The 13,508-nt window shown below is 37.7% G+C and overlaps 1 protein-coding gene across 22 annotated transcripts in view; it reads left to right on the forward strand.

The window, feature by feature from the left end:
• ZNF438 (zinc finger protein 438) overlaps nucleotides 1-13,252 on the forward strand; it is a 49,620-nt gene extending 36,368 nt beyond the window's left edge. For 18 of the 22 annotated variants that reach the window (XM_039380654.1, XM_039380657.1, XM_039380665.1 and 15 more), the window contains 3 exons: nucleotides 4,236-4,340; nucleotides 8,583-10,431; nucleotides 11,988-13,252. In XM_039380654.1, the coding sequence (XP_039236588.1) occupies nucleotides 4,236-4,340; nucleotides 8,583-10,431; nucleotides 11,988-12,600 (2,567 nt within the window). In that variant the 3' untranslated portion in view covers nucleotides 12,601-13,252. The remainder of the gene's footprint in view (nucleotides 1-4,235; nucleotides 4,341-8,582; nucleotides 10,432-11,987) is intronic. The other 4 variants (XM_039380669.1, XM_027717400.2, XM_039380670.1 and 1 more) reach the window with 1 other exon arrangement.
• The last annotated feature ends 256 nt before the right edge of the window (nucleotides 13,253-13,508 follow it).

The raw sequence follows: 13,508 nt of genomic DNA on the forward strand, positions 1-13,508 counted from the left end.
TAGGGGATTGTGTCCTCTATGGAACAGAATGACTGGACAAAACCAAAACCAAAGAAGATAACCACCATATTTGCATTCTTCTCCGTTGCATTCTCTCAGGGCTGCATGGTTTCTAGATAATGCCCACTTGAAAGTTGCCGTATTTGGTTGCTGAAACTAGCAGAGGCATATAGAAGCTGAAACACAGTCTTTGATGATATATCAAACAATGTCTCTTAGACAGAAGTTCCAGGCTTAAATAGAAATTAAATTTAATAGCGATTTGTGTGGTCGCAGAGACCAGACACCATCTTGAGCCCATAGATTTATCTACATAAACCTCATTCCTAAGTTCTCTTAGTGCCATAGTGGGAAAAGTCTGTGTGTGATTTCAGCTGTAAAGGTGGAAAAAGTTATTAGTAATTACAGACGCTTTATGTCTAGCTCTCTTTATGTCAGTTTTCTTGATATGAAAATATTTTGATCTGCTTAAGACCTATTAATTTTGTTGACCTTAATAAGAAATGAGTAGCTTATAACTTGAAAGACTGTCCCTTCAAAAAAATTGGAAAGGTTTTAAAGTTCACAAACACTGCATGAGAGGTGTTAAGAGAGCATGTAGATCTGCTAATAAATGTATTCTAAATCCGTAGCAAAAGTGTCTAAAAATCTCTTACGTATATATGTTCTGTCTCTTAGGAAGGACTTTAAAGACTTTCTTCCTTTATACAGTAACACAAAAAAGGCTTTTTTAATAGGAGGTTGCATTAAGCCTTGCATTGCCCACATTTTATATAGGATGTTATTTTTGAATATTGATTTACCTGTGTGGCTAATACATCTGATGTTACAACTCAAAAAGGTTACCTCAAAGCTGTTGGCCACTTGTTAGTCCCTATAGAAGTAGTATTTCATACATATTTTAAAAGTTACTTGCATCAGGACAGTGCAGAGATCTATGAAATCTAAATCTATTAGAAATCAAAAATTACCTCCTTGTGTATTATTGTTGCTAATGCTGATAATGTAGTGACTAAATGCATTGATATCTTGATGTATTAACTTTCGTTTAACAAGTCTCCTTTTGTATGGGTATTGTTTTATGTTGCACTTTTCTCTGGGGGCAGAGATACTGAAACCAAGATGCTGGTGAGATTGATTGGCAGATCATAGTAAAAATTGCTTTCTTGTATCTAGTCTGAATCTACCTTCTTTTAGTTTAAAACCACTGTGCTTTGTCCTGTTTCTACAGGCACAGTAAGAAAGTCTGTCACTGTCTTGTCTTAAGCCCCCTTCAAGTACTAAAAAGCCGCAATAAGGTCTTCTTGGAGCTTCCTCCAGGCTAAACAACCCCACCTCTCTCAGCCTTTCCTCATAGAAGAGGTGTTCCATCCTTCTAATGATTTTTGTGCCCCTCTTCTGAGCCTGCTCCAACAGGTCCATGTGTTTCATGTGCCGAGGACCCCAGAGCAGGATACATGTGGGGTCTCACGAGAGTGGAATAGAGGGAAAGAATCCCCCTCGACCTCCTGCCCACGCTGCTTTTGATGTGGCCCAGGACACGATGGGCTTTCTGGACTGCGAGTGCTCATTACCAGCTCATACTCAGTTTTGCGTCCACAAGTACCCCCAAGTTCTCGGCAGAGCTGCTTTGAATCACTTTATCCCCCAGCCTGTATTGATACCAGGGACTGTCCTGATCATGTGCAGGAACTCATGAGATTCCTGTGGGCCACCTTATTGATCTTGTTTGGGTCCCTCAGGCATCCCCTCCTTCAGGCGTGTCAACTGCACCGCTCAACTTGGTTTTGCCTGCAAACTTGCTGAGGGTGCACTCAATCCAATCCCATTGTCTCTGTCATTGATGAAGATATTAAACAACACCGATCCTAGTACAGACCCCTAAGGGACACCACTTATCCCTGATCTCCATAGGGACATCGAGCTGTTCATCACTACCCTCTGGCTGCAACTGGCCTGCCCCTTCCTTATCCATTCCATAGACCATCTATCAAATCTGTACTTCTCCAAATCAGAGAACAGGATGTTGAGGAGGAACATATCAAAGGCCTCACAGAAGTCTAGATAGATGACAGCACAATAATGAAGCAACTGCTATGTATACTTTCAAACAACAGAGAAAAGCAATTCTGGAAATTGATAAAGTGGTGTAATCTTTTTTTTCATAAGTTGTGTTAGATCTGTGCAAACTTTGGCTTATGTCATTATATGATCAATAGTGCATTAAGGATGTTTCAAGCAAAACCAGAAGACTGAATTAGGCAGGAAACTGAAGAACGTCCCTAAATGATCCTTGTGGGTCCCTTCCAACTTGGCGTGATTCTGTGATTCTGTGAAATATGAACTATGTACCCATGGTCGTGGATTACTGTATGACTTATCTCTGCAAGGTGACAGTTTATGCCAAAAATAGTTTTAGCTTATTCCCACACTAAAAAAATGTCACTAGAAATTTTAATGTTGAACATCTGCTTCAATGGAGTCCAGTTAATGTAAAAAAAAATTTTTTATTGTGTACCTTTGTTATTGTAATGTGTTCTTCTGCTAAGAGGAGTCTTTTGGAGACCATTTAAGGAATCCAGGAAGTATCCCACTGCTCACAGAGTTTCTTGAAATGCACTATAATCCTAATCCCTCAAGATAATAAACTTGCACAGACTGTAAAATAGAGAAGACCTTTCTAAATTATAAAATACTTAGTGCACAACTAGCAAATCGCATTTATGCTCAAATCAGAATTAATTATCTATAGCTTCAAAGAGGTCTAATATTCCCGTCTAGAATTTTAACACTGATCTTGTTCCTCCTGTAGGTTACAAGAATAAATTTTCTAAGTGTATTTGCACATTCTATAGCTTAGTGTTTGTGTGAATAATGTACTGTGATTTTCCAATCTCACATTAGACTGCTGTTATATTGTTTATTTTTCTAAACTAGTTTAAATTGCACAAAAGCGCTCTTATGCAAACATAATTATATTACTCTCTGAAAAATCAAGTACTAAAAAGGTAAGAAATGTGATTCTCCCTTTGACTTGAATGCTTTTCCTTTCCAAATCACATGTAATAGTAATGTTGGTTACCTGTCTTAAGTCTGTGTGTAATTCCCATATCCCACCCTGACTCTTTGGCCTGGACACTTTTCAGGTCTCATTTCTAGTCCTCTTGTCCTTTTTCTGCTTGCCCTGTGTATATCCGTGTTTCTCTTCCACACTGTCAGTTCTGCAGTTCAGAGATAAGGAGAGGCCATTTCCTTGTTCCAGCTTGGGTGTTTGGACCTAAAACTATAGCTCAGGGAAAATCCAGCCCAGCTTGAAGCAGAGGCACATTCAATAGAATGTAATCATTGGAAAAATTAGCTGCTTAAAGTATCTATTGAACATGTGCCCAGGGATTACAACTTTGCCAAATGTTGGCAGCTTTTCACAGACCAGAGAGACATTGCTGTGTCACACATCAAGGTCTTTACCTAATGCACAGATGTGTTACTAGATTCTTTTTTTTAATTTATTTTTTTTAAATGCAGACATACCTGGCAATGGCTGGCATTTCCTGTTGAAATTAATTTTAGAAAATTATCTGATGCAAATACGCAGAACAGAGCATTCCACCCAAGTAGTTATTATTAGAAAAGGTAGAAACAACTGCAAATTAATTGCTGTAATGTATGGAGTTGGACATTCATGGTTTATAGGCTTTATTACCAATCTTATTTTGTATAGGTGTGTGGCAAAACTAGTTTTGAACATAGAAGGCCAAATTCTGTTTTCTAGAATATCTGCAGTTCCATTGATTTATATGGAATTATGGCAATTAGCATAGAAATTATTTATGGCAATGTAAATTAGCATAGAATTTAACCCCTGTATTTAAAACCCTCACTAAAGCTACTGAACCTTCACTTTTCTGAGCTTTTTATTTTGCTGCTGTTGACTGTCTGCCATGACACTGAAACTAAACCATCCCATCTGTTTGCCACGTTAACCAGCTTTACTCAATTATTAAGCTATCACCTTGTATTTGGCATGTAATATATTGGATTTTAGAACATATTTTGAGGAGAGAAAAATGGCAAAGAGCAAGAAGCAGTAGCTTTTCTAATGCATTAACTGGAAGTTAATGTTTTATATTGTCATTTTATATTGTCTTTTTCTGGGGTTTGTTGGTTTTGGGGGTTGTTTGGTTCTTTTTTTTTGTCCTGGAATCTATTTATAACTGACTGAAGCACTTTTGCAGGTGGTGGTTTTTTGCATGCTAATCCTGCAGAGAAACATTGTGTCCAACAAAGTATGCTGGGTCAGCAAAAGCAAGAAACTTGTGCTGGAAAGACAGTATCCACAGGTATTTAGTGTGTATGGAGATTTGGCAAAATGAATGATTAACTGTCATTGGCAGAAAAAGATCTAGTGTTGTCTGTTAGAAAGTTGTGAATTTTTTTCTTTCCCATAGAACAGATTCTTCCTTTCAAAGTCAGCAAAAGACTCAGCAATATAAATGTGCATTTAATAAAATATTTCAATAACCTTCCTTATCTATATTTTGTCTTTTCCTTTAAAACAAGGTGATCTTTTTTTGTGTTATTTGCCTTTCATTTGTCGATTCATACACAATTAAATGGATACCTGCACAACTGAGGTGGACCTACAGGATTATTAAAAAAAATTAACACTGTTACCCAGTGGTTTGTGGCATTTTGGTGGTTATGTTTAAAATAGACCAGATAGTGGTGAAAATTAAATTTCTTCTGATGCTTTCTAGAGTGTCTGAGTTCAGCAATGTTACGTGCTTTAGAGAGAAAACAAACTGAAGAAAGGACAGAAGTAAGGCAGATCAGACTGGAGTAGACTAGACTTGCATTACTTAGGAAGGAAGGGGAACCGTTGAGGAAGAGCAGCCCCATGGAAGACTCCCTTTCCTCTGGCAGACTCTTCCCAGCATGGCTATATCGGAGAATTGGATGCGTCATTGATTTTTCTGTTGGTGTGTCACTGTCCACTCCTATACAAGTTTAAGGTTATTTAGAAGGGATGAAAGTTTCTGAGTGATTTGATACTTGCAGGTCCTATCATAGTAACCATTAATCTTTAACAGAGACTTTTAAAGTAAATGGGTTGAATTGCATTTGATTTAGCCTTGTGCTTAATTATTTAAAAGTGTGTACCTGTTGCCCCAAATCCACACCCGTCTGAAAGACTGAGGACACAGCAATTAAAAATAAGCTTCATGTCCTTCAGATATTAATGCTAATCTTTTCATTCTAGAGAAAGTATAAAAATCATTGCTTTTCAGTGAAGGACCTGTAGAGTGACTTGAAGAAAGAATGCTGTCCAAAACCAAAGGCCATCTTCACAAATGCCGTTGCAGAGCCTCCCTTAACTGAAACTTCCCCTTCTTAGGTGCATGAGGCCATGGAATTGCATAGGCACAAAGGCCTTTCCTCAGGTCACAGCTGTCAAGTCAAAGTGAGTCCTTTGAATCAGAGACAGAAAAACTTTGGGAGAAGTGGAATGTCCCTGAAAAATGCGTATGAAATTTCCAAGCAGCCTTTCCACTAGCCAGACAGCCAGAGCATATCCAAGTCCTCCAGTGTGGTGAAGACATGAATTACTGTAGGGCTGTCTTTGTGCAAAGGAAATTGTTGAAACTTTTCACCAGCTGTAAATGGCAAGCATAATTTTGGTCGCTGACGATACTTGCACGCTCTGGGTGGGGTCAGTAGAACCTTCAGTCTGTGAATTAACTGGCTGCTTTGTCATGATCCAAGATGTTAAATAGTCTTCCACCAGTTCTTCCAATTAGCTTTCCCAGTCTGCTCGCAAAATCATAAACAAGTCTGAAGGATATCCTACAGCTAGTCTGCATCTAACCCTTCCCTATATTTAGGCACTGGCTAAGCAACTTAACTGCAGTAGCTGTGTTGGATGAGAGGGAAATGAACTCAAAGAGTTGAGTATCCTTTGCTTACTCAAAGCACTGTGATGAATATTCTGCACTAAACTGTCTAATGTAAACTTTGGGGGAAAAAAAAAAAGTTATATTGCAGGCTGATACCAGACAGCTTGCCTGGAAGATGTCTTGTGATAAAATTACACCAGTTGGAAAAAAGGTGTATAAAAACCCCTTCTCAAACAGTTACGTTGATGCTTAGTATTGTGTTAGCTGCATAAGAAGGATATTGATCTAAACAGACCTTGTTTTAAAGAGTATTTTGTGGTTGATATTCATGAAGGTCTTGGCTTCTAGAGCAGTATTTTCTTGTGGAATACTGAGAAAATATGTGGAGATACTCTCTTTATAGAAAAGTGATTCTACTGATTAATTTTACAGTAAGCAAGTCAATGCATTTGAGAAACATGTGGTTCTTTTTAAAGCTAGTGCCGTACATTATTTCTACAAATATTTCCTCCTAACCTCAAATTAACCTTTATTTTGTGGTGCTTTGACTGCCTTTGGGCACCTTTGTAGAAGTGGCATGTCCAGAACAAAACATCTGCCTTTTCCTGTTACCATTGGTTGGGGAGCAGATGCCCTGTAACATCGAGTAGCACAGGTGTGCTGGCTTTCCTAAAAATTTTATGTAAATCAATGAATGAAATTTTGAAATACAAAGAGAGAGGAACAAACCAAATGGGAGAGAGAATGGAAACAGTTTCATGTTGAATATAGTGGCAAACTGAATAGCTGCTGGTTTGGAGAAAGTCTTTATTATAAGCGTATGGAAAGCGCAATCTGGAAAAATAAGAACTGACTCTGTCCCTAAAAGGAAAGGACATTTGTTCTGTCATCTGCTGTATTTAAGCTATACTATTTGACCTGTAACTACCATTGAAGTTCAGGGCTAGTTTTAGTGATTGCAATAGTTTACATCATTTTATTGTTCTTCTCAGAGGTTCTTAAAAGTGTTTACTCAAAAGCAGCAACAAGAAGATACCCTGCAGGAATCAAATAATCATCTGAATAGTAATAGCAATCTTAGCAGCTGAAGATGTAAAGTTTTCTATATACTTAGTGACTGTAGATTGTAAAAAAAAAAAAAAAAAAAAAAAAAAGAGAATAAAAAGAGCTGTGGGGAAACAACTGTGCCATGTTTCATTTTTTTCCAGGTTTCACAAACTCTGTAGGCCTGGACTTATCCCTGTGTACAGGGATCTCTATATTTGTGTAGGATTTCCATAGGTACAGTAACCCAGTCTGCACAGAATGTCTAGAAATATAGAATATCTCTACAGACATTGAGCAGAAAGTTTTGGTGGTGCCCAGTAGTTTCACTTAATTGGAGGATAAAGAAGGTACATAATGGACTTGGGGTTTGATGCTGTAGATGGCAATAAAAGGATCAAAGGCTTATGCCCTGCGTAGTTATTGCTCTATGAATCTGCTGTGGATCGAAGAGTTTTGATAAGCATCAGACTTACTGTGTATGAACTGTACAGTTTATAATTGATTGTTCAGTGAATCCTCTGTGTCCTGAAGGCAGTGGATTTACTGCACATGTGCATACCATGAGCACGCATGTATATCTGTCCAGGAGTTCTGGTCATGAAACAGGATATGTCTGTAACTTTCAGTGCATGTTGCAAAGCGTGTGACGTCTGAGAAGAGCATCCAGGGTTAAGATGATAAACTTTCTGGAGTTGCCAGTGTTTTTTAGTAATTCACAGTTACCTTTTTAAGTCCAGAACCATATATAAATGCATTTTTAATACAAGTCTTTAAAATGGCAGGGAATAGAAATTTTCCTATGGAATTACCTTACTGCAATATTACAAGGTTCCAGCATGTACTGTTATGTATTCTATTCTAATGTGATTCCTCCCTCAAAGTGATTTTTGCCTTCCCAAGGTGCCTTACTGCTTGGGATCTTTGTAGCTGAATTTTCAATGGTCAAGATTGTTGGGATCTTTCAAGAAAATGTTTGAATAACTTACTACAGTAGTTCTATTAAGCATTAATGGCACATAAGCAATATTTGTGATTGGATATTTAACAATAGTACATCTTCTTTCAAGTCTTCTTTGATTTTATTATATATTATTTACATGGTTTATAGCAGTTATTTTTTAAGACTTCATCAGGCAAACTGTGGTCTTTATCTGATAAAACCCACAAATTCTAAACATTACAGAAATTTTGAAAGATAGCATGATTCTGTTTGAGAGATATGAACAGAGTAGGTGCTCAGAAAAGTTCTGTGTCCTGTCCCTGTTCTTCCAACTGAGTATTGCCAGCATGCTAGTCCAGCTTTTCAAGGGCTGAAGAGGTTTATGGGGGTATTTGTTCTGAAATGCCATGTAGCTTCTAACCTAGAATGAAACATCCATTTAAGAGGTTTTTTTTTTTTTGCATATCTGTGTTCAAGCACATTACTTGAGGCAATGCTTTTGTTTTGTCCACGAAACTTTTTCAATAATAAATTTAACATGGTGGCCTTTTAAATGCCAAAATATTTTTAGTAAGTTTGTGTGTAATATCCTTGTGTAAGTTTGTGTGTAATGTAGTATCCTTTGTAAGCAGTTTTAGTTTTGAGACAGTAAAAAGAAATACTATATTTCATATTACAGCTTTGTTGTGTTGTTTTTACAGATAAACACAAACCCCCTTTGGATATAATACAAAGTTTTCAGAAGAAAAGTCAGTTTAGGACCATTGCTCCAAAAATGGCACCAAAAATTTTAACACCTGGAGTGGTTTCTTGTCTTCAGTCTTCTTTGCCTGAGCCAAACACACCGATTTCAGCTGCAGGTTCTAAACCACTGGTGGTACCAGCTCAGAACTACACTGTCATGCAGGTGGCTGGTCAGAAGGGGACATTTTCCCTGCTGGCTGTGCCGTATGTTGCTCCTGCTTTAACACAGCAAGCCCAGCAGTCAAATGTGACCCCCTCTGAAAACCTAAAGCTGCCTATCCCTAGGTACCAGTCTGTAAGGAATAAATTGCTAGGTGACAAAAAATTGGCGAAAATCTCTGGTTTGGGTGCACATAAGAAGATTCCTACGAAAGCATTGGTCTCATCACAGACTCCCCCTGTGACTACTGTAACTGAAGACTGTCCTGAAACTCACTCTAGTTCAGATTCAACTGAGCAAGCAACGCTGACAGACTGTGACTCATCCGAAATTGCAGTTGCCACAGTAGTAAATAAAAGCAACTGTGTGGAATCTGGACCTCCTTTAATGAACAAAACTGAAATTGCTAACAATAAGATTTCTGTACCGTCTGTAGTTAAAGACTCTTTATCCAAGCCAGCAAGTACAATTAATCCCCCGAAACTAAGTCTGCGCTCTGTGAAGACAGCATCGGAAACCACAAGAAAGTCAGTCATGACATGTGAGAAACGAAAGGAAAAACCCACAAATTCTGCAAATCCTGTTGCTGTCTTGTCACCAGCAGTTCTTGGCAGCACAATACAGATGAATCCATCAGCACCAAAAGGAAAACTTCCTATTTTGCCTTACTCAAGGATGAAAAATTCACTGTTTTGTAAATCTAAGCAGAATATTAATGTTATGGATGTATCTGATCCTTCACTAAGATCTGAATGTGAAAAGACACCAGCTTTGACAAAAACCAAAGCATTTGATAAGCAATTAGCTATGTCATCTACACAAGTCCCCAAACAAACTGTTCTAGAAAACACCTTCTCTCCATCCAGTGAAGTGGATGTCGACAGTCTTAAAAAATTGAACAGTGCAGCCTCTAAAAAAAGAGGCAGGAAAAGAAGAGCCTCAGATGATTTATTGGCTTTTCAGACCAAGCGAAGGAAATGCATCATTAATAAGTTTAGAGAAGGAAGAGAGAGGGAGAAGGTTGATATTCAGACACCTGAAGACAAAAAAGCAGAAGCAGTGAAAAAATACCGTAGTATTAGACCGAAGCCGGTGGTAGTTGTGCAGACCTTCACACCACTGACTTCTCCAGCAACAGCAGAGACACCACCTCGTGTCCATTCAGAGCAAGCTATTCCTTTAAATGGTTCACTTGCCAGCAAATATTTGAGTTACAAGCAAAGTGATGCTACATCAGCTAAATCAAGTGATTCAAGTAGAAATGCGTGTTCAGCCACACCTAAGCCACTGCACAGATGTCCTGTTTGTAACTATACCTTCCAGTTCAAACACCATCTCCAGGACCACATGAACTCACACACGAAGAAACGGCCCTACAGCTGTCGGATTTGCCGGAAAGCGTATATCCATTCTGGGAGGCTCAGCACGCATATGAAGCTTCATCACAATGAAAGCAAACCCAAAAAGCTGGTGTGCTGTGAATTCTGTGCTAAAGTTTTTGGCCATGCAAAAGTGTATTTTGGCCACCTCAGAGAAGTCCACAGGGTTGTTATCAGCACTGAGCCCCCTCCTAGCGAGCAACAGATGCAAGATGCTTTAAAGAAGAGAGACACGAATATAAAAGAGACAGAAGAAGCTACAGAGAGGTGAGCATTTTCACTAATTAAATGCTAGGGGAAACAGGATTTCAAGTTGTCAGTGGAAATTCATAAACATCACCATTAGGAAAATTGTTGCTTCCCCTCCTGCCAAGTGAGATTCCTAATGGTTTAAATATTGTCCTTGAATCTAGTCAATACATTAGACCATCCAGTATATTTTAGCTGATTTATTGGCTATAAATCATTACTGACACTTGAATATCCAAAGTAATTTTGCATATATTCTAGTAATATTGCCATTTATTGGTTAATACTCTGTTAATCTGCACTGTCTTCTGTCCTACCTGTTTCGGGGGTTTCCCTAAAAGACAAGTGAACCAACTGCAGTAAGCAAGAAGTGATTCATATTTCATTATTAGCTTATAGTTTGTTTTCCCTCCTAAATGTCATTATCCCATTTCATTCTATGGAGTGTTGTGAGCTAATCCATCTTGTGTGTTGATTACTGCTGCTTTTGCCATCGCTCAAACAAGTAGAAAAGTTAATATTTACCATATTAGGATGGATAGAACCTTCTTTTACCACTGCATTGTGATTTTGGGGTGAAATTTCTTGACACAATATAAATGTTGGCTTTTTTGTTTGTTCCACTGTGCATTTACTTTAACCGAAGAACATTCAGGCCTTTGATGTGACTCCTCACTGCAACACTGCATTTTAATTTTACTCGTTTTACTTTGCATAGCTTCACTCTCTGGGGCATCAGTTAGAAATGTTTAATATCTTGAGCCTAAGAAACACCAGCACTTTTCTGTCAGTCTTACTAGTCATCACAAAGTGAATCATTCAGTTTATCTGTTTTACTGGGTAATCTCTCTAATGTGTATAAATACAGTATTATCCTTTTCCTAGATGTTCTGAGAAGATTTCTGAGGAGATCTTGTTTTGATTGGCTTAGGTTACCAGGGACTGTGTATCCTTTATACTGCAGAGCTGTCCTGAGTCAGGGAGAGGGACTATCTAATTGTGAATTAGGTATTCAGACTTTTAAAACCATGTTACAGACTTTTAGAAAAAAAAAGCAAGAAACTTTGAAGTTTCATTGTTTCCATCTTGGAAAGGGAGGTGGGACATGTGTTTTTGCCTTAAATTGACCTTAGAACACTCACTGTAAACAAAGAAGTTTCTCTTAGTAGTACACTACAGGTAATAGTCATTTTCACTTTTCCAGCACAGCACTAGAAGTATTTGGATTGATCTCACTGAATCAGAACTTTAAAAACAGTTATCAACCTTTTATTAAAAGGCTAATGTTGTTAAAAGGTTATTTCTACCAAGGCTAATTTTGGAGGCAATTCCAAAACTCAGAAGTGTCAAATAACATTTGGTTTCAGTTGCTTCCTAAACAACCTTACTATTATTTTCTTTCTTTTTTTTTTCCTCTCTTCCAAATGAATTAGATACTGTAAACACAATGCTTATTTTTAATTAAAAGTGTTTTATGACTGTCATCTCTTCTTGGAACTTATGACAGAAACCGCCATCCCTCTTCTGTGCCTGACTAATACTGAAATAGTTTGTATTTCCTTTCTTTTTAACAGGGGAAATAAGTGCAATCTTGAGGACCTATTTCATAACCCGGGAGGAGTGAAAATACAAGTCAAATGTGGCCGATGCCAGTTTATTGCACAGTCTTTTGGTGAAATGAAGTTCCACTTACTGTGCTGTCATGGAGAAGAGATTCAGGGAAGGGTAAAGGAGGGGGGTTTGCAAGGAAATAAAGGAGCAAAAGGGGAACTGATCAAACATACAACCCACTTCTGGAAACAGCACAACGAGAGAAGACATTTAGCAAAATGCAGTGCCCGTGAGGAGGAGCTTTATACTTTTCCAAAACTGAAAAGACAGATATACTTTCAACATCAAAATAATGTCAATATTTTACCAAAAGGCGAAGTGACTCAGGCAAGAAGTGGTGAAACCACCAAGGAGATGCAAAATATGGGGTTTGGTACAGCAAGCAAGAAAATGGAATTTTGGTCTAAAGCAGGCTATAACTGCATTTTATGCAAACAGCTATTTGGAAAAAAAGAGGATCTTTTTAGTCATTGGCAGAGTCATCATAATTGTGAAGACCCTTCCACTTTATGGACAATTTTTAGTTTAGTATCAAAAGAAGGGATTATTGAATTTTCTAATAATGGTGAATATTGAAGCTCAATTCTGCAATGCTATGAACAACATCAACTACCTTAGCAAATTTTTTAGGTTTTTTTCACTGTTTTGCTAAACTAACTCAACAGAAGTATCACTTCAAAGTTTTGTTGGGTGGGTTTGTTGGGTTTTTTTTAAAGTTATGCTAATCTTTATTTTGGTGAATAGAAAATATATTTATTCAGTGTCATTCCAGATGGGTACTTGGAAGCTGATTGTGAAACACTGTACTTAATATTTGTGTTTAAGGAACTTCATAGCAGCAAATACCCAATACTAATGGTTAACATCAAAGAAAAAGATTTTAGAGTTAAATTATACTGTACACACAGAAATAAATCAATTTATATGAAGCAATCTTAATCTTGAATGAAATTACAAAACCCACTGTAAGTGTAATTTCAGTCCCAATCGTACTTCCAAACTTTGTGATAAATACATGTTTCCCTGCAGTTCTGTTGGACACTTGTGCATACATGCAGCTGGCATTCAAGAGTTTTATGATCTGTAATTTCAGAACTTTTCATTCTGGTTTCCTTGATTTCAGTGTCTTCAGCCATGTTTATTGCTTGCAGGCCTTTTTGTTGTTAAATTCCGTCCTGGAAATAGCAAAGATTTTGTATTTTATAAATAAAAACTCTACATACATTTATTTGCCGGTAGCTTTTTGGGTTGAAGATGAATTATTTGCTGGCCATCAAGTTGAAGCTCTCCAGGCTGGACTGCTTTATGAAAAAGAACAAGTTTGTTTTAAAAGTAGTGATCTGAATTGGTTACTTGTGGGAAGTCTGACATTCTGCAATAGCCTGCATGTCTCACAGTGGACTTTTAGTGTATTCCTTGCACCTCCAGTCACAGCAACACCACTGCCAACACTGTTAGCACTCTGCCTTTAACACTCTTGCTGT

The sequence above is a fragment of the Pipra filicauda genome, unplaced genomic scaffold, assembly GCF_003945595.2.
Source record: "Pipra filicauda isolate LSUMZ 115617 unplaced genomic scaffold, ASM394559v2 scaffold1_size10287979_pilon, whole genome shotgun sequence".
Taxonomy (NCBI): Eukaryota; Metazoa; Chordata; class Aves; order Passeriformes; family Pipridae; genus Pipra; species Pipra filicauda.